The 5,145-nt window shown below is 61.6% G+C and overlaps 2 protein-coding genes across 2 annotated transcripts in view; one reads left to right on the top strand and one right to left on the bottom strand.

Moving 5' to 3' along the window:
* Nucleotides 1-749, bottom strand: part of FBLN2 (fibulin 2) — a 110,142-nt gene extending 109,393 nt beyond the window's left edge. Inside the window, exon 1 of the mRNA XM_073564508.1 lies at nucleotides 149-749. The gene's annotated coding sequence lies outside the window, so the exon portion shown is untranslated. The remainder of the gene's footprint in view (nucleotides 1-148) is intronic.
* A 1,755-nt stretch (nucleotides 750-2,504) lies between these two features.
* The window catches only part of TWF2 (twinfilin actin binding protein 2), a 13,967-nt gene continuing 11,326 nt past the window's right edge, over nucleotides 2,505-5,145 (top strand). The window contains exon 1 of the mRNA XM_073564490.1: nucleotides 2,505-2,662. Within this exon, the coding sequence (XP_073420591.1) occupies nucleotides 2,638-2,662 (25 nt within the window). The 5' untranslated portion in view covers nucleotides 2,505-2,637. The remainder of the gene's footprint in view (nucleotides 2,663-5,145) is intronic.

Raw genomic sequence — 5,145 nt, 5'->3', positions numbered from 1 at the left:
TCCCGCCATGGCGGACGACTGCGAATGTGTGGGTTTCTCTAAAAGAAATATCTAGAGGAAGTGTCCGGTGGCGGAAGCGACTTGTGGTTCTGGTTTCTCCAAACACTAAAATTACAGGAAACATTCACAAGAAGCGACGACTCCTCACCTGCGTCTTCTCATTCCCTTTGTGATCTTTGTTGTCTTCTTTTGCGCCAAATTTTTAGAAATGGCACATGGGAGGTTCAAAATCCCCGATCAGCACCAAGCTCATTTTCTCTCTTGTCGTCTCTTACTTTGTGCCTTCTTTCTACCTTTATTTCTCTTTTTGCCGCAGCGGGTGAGGATTTTGTTTTTCAGAACATTGGCGTCAGATTAATGAATGGCGACTTTTTAAAAAAATTATAATTTTGTGTAAATTACCTCCAGTCGCCCCTCCCCTCCCCTGAGGGATTTATCTTCTGCCAAAATGTGACATGTGCAAAATTGTAACGGATCCTGCCACTTCTTTTTGTTTTAAAAAATAGAATAAGACAAATATAAAACAGCGTTCTTTCTGATTTTGCGCCAAAAAAATAGAAACAAATATAAAAAAAAGTGACAAAACACCAGAATGAATCCAGACGGTATTTTTGTCTTTTTCTTTTAGAGCAGAAAGTTACAGAATCTGTTACATTAGCGCTGAAATCTCTAGCGTACATTAAGGGGAGGATGAGGGGGGCGATATACGCAGAAAAACTTTAGAAACTTTTTAAAAACTGTGAAATAATGAATGTAAGATCTGAGTTGCTTGCGATGAATGGCGACAAGTGCAGCTCTTGGGGAGGAATGTTCCACGGGGGGGACGCTCTGCAGGTCGGGGGGAAGCTCTGCAGGTCGGGGGGACGCTCTGCGGGTCGGGGGGACGCTCTGCGGGTCGGGGGGACGCTCTGCAGGTCGGGGGGATGCTCTGCATGTCGAGGGGAAGCTCTGCAGGTCGGGGGGACGCTCTGCAGGTCGGGGAGATGCTCTGCGGGGGTCGGGGGGACGCTCTGCGGGGGCCGGGGGAGGCTCTGCGGGTTGGGGGGACGCTCTGCGGGTCGGGGGATGCTCTGTGCGGGTCGGGGGATGCTCTGTGGGGGTCGGGGGATGCTCTGTGGGGGTCGGGGGAGGCTCTGCAGGTTGGGGGGATGCTCTGCGGGTCGGAGGGGACGCTCTGTGGGTCGGGGGGGACACTCTGCGGGTCGGAGGGGACGTTCTGCGGGTCGGGGGGATGCTCTGCAGGTCGGGGGGACGCTCTGCAGGTCGGGGAGATGCTCTGCGGGGGTCGGGGGGACGCTCTGCAGGTTGGGGGATGCTCTGCGGGGGCCAGGGGGTTGCTCTGCGGGGGCCGGGTGAGGCTCTGCGGGTTGGGGGGACGCTCTGCAGGTTGGGGGGATGCTCTGCAGGTCGGGGGGACGCTCTGCGGGTGGGGGGGATGCTCTGCGGGTCGGGGAGACGCTCTGCAGGTCGGGGGGGACGCTCTGCGGGTCGGGGGATGCTCTGCGGGTCGGGGGATGCTCTGTGGGGGTCGGGGGAGGCTCTGCAGGTTGGGAGGATGCTCTGCGGGTCGGAGGGGACGCTCTGCGGGTCGGGGGGGAGGCTCTATGGGTCGGGGGGACGCTGAGGGTCGGGGGGGACGCTCTGCGGGTCGGAGGGACGCTCTGAGGGTCGGGGGGACGCTCTACGGGTCGGAGGGACGCTCTACGGGTCGGGGGGACTCTCTGAGGGTCGGAGGGGGGGACGCTCTGCGGGTCGGAGGGACGCTCTGAGGGTCGGGGGGGACGCTCTGCAGGTCGGGGGGGACGCTCTGCGGGTCGGGGGGGACGCTCTGTGGGTCGGGGGGACGCTCTGTGGGTCGTGGCTTCTTTTCTGTCGCTGACAGGATTTTCGGGCGTTTTCTCCGGAGTGACATGTGAAGCTCTTGGGCCCGTAGGGTCTGTGCACACGGCGCAGATTCTGGTGCAGTTCTGCAGCGGATTTGGCCCTGCAGAACTGCAAGTGATGTACAGTACCATTTAAGGCTATGTAAAACAAAACCGCTGTGCACACGCTGCAGATTTTTCCACCCAGATTTATAACTGCAGCATGTCCCTTCTTTTGTGCAGTTCTGCAGCAGTTTTACATCTGCTCCTTTATAGAAGTCTGCAGGTGAAAACTGCACTAAACCTGCAGGGAAAACACCTCAGCAGCTTCAACACCGTGTGCACACAACCTAATGCAAAAACTCCCACGAGGGCCACAACTATCCCTGGCCTGTTCATGAGGACAGAAGAGGCGTCACGGCTCCGGTGTGATTGTGGCGTTTCCGGTGCGTTTTCTGTGAACTTGCAGATATTTCAGGTCACGAGAAACACAATTCTGAATCCTAACAAGTCACAAAAGAAAGAGGATCTAGAACTACAAGTCCCAGCATGCCCGGCGCCTCACACACATTCCTGAGAGCGCAGAGCAGCTGTGGACTACATCTCCCGGCATGCTCCACACCTCTCAGAGTCCCAGAACGGCGCGCGGCTCAGCCTCTGATTGGCTGTCTGCGCTTAGCCTGGTCTAGCTCCGCCTCCCCGCTATCCGGCCCCGCCCCTCCCCGCAGGCCACTGAGAGCCGCTCCCTGGTCCCGAGCTGTCACGATATCACGACATGGCGCACCAGACCGGGATCCATGGTGAGTACGAGCGGGACACTTGCGATAAATCCCGAGACAGCAGCGACGGCAGTGCAGAGAACTGAGGAAACGGCGCCGTATAGGCGCAAGACCGAACTCTGCGCCCCCGAGATGTCACCTGCGGGAGACACATCCCCCTCCCCGACAGTCCTCCAGCTGGTGTGTCCCCCCCAACAGTCCTCCAGCTGGTGTGTCCCCCCCAACAGTCCTCCAGCTGGTGTGTCCCCCCCCCTCCCCCGACAGTCCTCCAGCTGGTGTGTCCCCCCCCTCCCCCGACAGTCCTCCAGCTGGTGTGTCCCCCCCCCTCCCCCGACAGTCCTCCAGCTGGTGTGTCCCCCCCCCTCCCCCGACAGTCCTCCAGCTGGTGTGTCCCCCCCCTCCCCCGACAGTCCTCCAGCTGGTGTGTCCCCCCCCTCCCCCGACAGTCCTCCAGCTGGTGTGTCCCCCCCCTCCCCCGACAGTCCTCCAGCTGGTGTGTCCCCCCCCTCCCCCGACAGTCCTCCAGCTGGTGTGTCCCCCCCCCTCCCCCGACAGTCCTCCAGCTGGTGTGTCCCCCCCCTCCCCCGACAGTCCTCCAGCTGGTGTGTCCCCCCCCTCCCCCGACAGTCCTCCAGCTGGTGTGTCCCCCCCCTCCCCCGACAGTCCTCCAGCTGGTGTGTCCCCCCCCTCCCCCGACAGTCCTCCAGCTGGTGTGTCCCCCCCCTCCCCCGACAGTCCTCCAGCTGGTGTGTCCCCCCCCTCCCCCGACAGTCCTCCAGCTGGTGTGTCCCCCCCCTCCCCCGACAGTCCTCCAGCTGGTGTGTCCCCCCCTCCCCCGACAGTCCTCCAGCTGGTGTGTCCCCCCCCTCCCCCGACAGTCCTCCAGCTGGTGTGTCCCCCCCCTCCCCCGACAGTCCTCCAGCTGGTGTGTCCCCCCCCTCCCCCGACAGTCCTCCAGCTGGTGTTTCCCCCCCCATCAGTCCTCCAGCTGGTGTTTCCCCCCCCCCATCAGTCCTCCAGCTGGTGTTTCCCCCCCCCCCATCAGTCCTCCAGCTGGTGTTCCCCCCCCCCCCCCCCATCAGTCCTCCAGCTGGTGTGTCCCCCCCCTCCCCCGACAGTCCTCCAGCTGGTGTGTCCCCCCCCCTCCCCCGACAGTCCTCCAGCTGGTGTTTCCCCCCCCCATCAGTCCTCCAGCTGGTGTTTCCCCCCCCCCATCAGTCCTCCAGCTGGTGTTTCCCCCCCCCCCATCAGTCCTCCAGCTGGTGTTTCCCCCCCCCCCCCATCAGTCCTCCAGCTGGTGTTTCCCCCCCCCCCCCATCAGTCCTCCAGCTGGTGTTTTCCCCCCCCCCATCAGTCCTCCAGCTGGTGTTTTCCCCCCCCCCATCAGTCCTCCAGCTGGTGTTTTCCCCCCCCCCATCAGTCCTCCAGCTGGTGTTTCACCCCCTATCAGTCCTCCAGCTGGTGTCTCCCCCCCCCCAACAGTCCTCCAGCTGGTGTGTCCCCCCCCCCCAACAGTCCTCCAGCTGGTGTGTCCCCCCCCCCCCAACAGTCCTCCAGCTGGTGTGTCCCCCCCCCCAACAGTCCTCCAGCTGGTGTGTCCCCCCCCCCCCCAACAGTCCTCCAGCTGGTGTGTCCCCCCCAACAGTCCTCCAGCTGGTGTGTCCCCCCCCCCCCAACAGTCCTCCAGCTGGTGTGTCCCCCCCCCCAACAGTCCTCCAGCTGGTGTGTCCCCCCCCCCCCAACAGTCCTCCAGCTGGTGTGTCCCCCCCCTCCCCCGACAGTCCTCCAGCTGGTGTGTCGTCCCCCCTCCCCCGACAGTCCTCCAACTGTTGTCGTTAGAAGACCCCCATAACGCTCCTCTTAGCTTCGTACGTTTCCGTTCTTCACCGTTTTCTGCTTCTCTTCTTGTTGCCAGATTCTGGGAACCTCTTTTGCTTCACTTATCGCTGGGGGTCCGAGTGCTGGGCCGAGCGGCAGAGGGGGCGGTTATGGGGCCGAGCGGCAGAGGGGGCGGTTATGGGGCCGAGCGGCAGGGGGGGCGGTTATGGGGCCGTTATGATGGGCGCCCTCCATTCATTCCCTATGGAGCCGACTGCAGAGGGTCCATCATACCAGGGGCCGGTTCTGCTGCTCGGACCCCCAGCGATCAGTAACTCATCACCTTTTCCAGTGTTCTCCTTTTATGACCTGATCTAACATGATTGGGGGAGGGGGTGTTAGTTTTCCATGGAGTTGCTGGGACTTGTGGTGTCTCCGCTGCTGCGAACGCTGCTCTTTATAGAATGCTGACTTCACAGCATCAGCGCCCACGTAATCCCCCGGTCCAGGCCATGTACGATGCAGCGGGATCTGTGGGGGCGCCGGAGCTGACAACATGGAACTGACTTTTAAAGGGCCAGCTACTTGAGTCCTGGTGGTTATTACCGTGCTGGAGTGTAATAAGAGTCTGCAGGGGCGAGGAGCTCCAGGTGTGACCGGACGGGGCAGGTGGGAGACGAGCTGCA

Source organism: Dendrobates tinctorius, unplaced genomic scaffold (genome assembly GCF_039654945.1).
Source record: "Dendrobates tinctorius isolate UK_male_01 unplaced genomic scaffold, ASM3965494v1 ptg000455l, whole genome shotgun sequence".
Classification (NCBI taxonomy): Eukaryota; Metazoa; Chordata; class Amphibia; order Anura; family Dendrobatidae; genus Dendrobates; species Dendrobates tinctorius.
The sequence above is the reverse complement of the archived record's forward strand: the minus strand, read 5'-3'. Positions and strand labels throughout refer to the sequence as shown.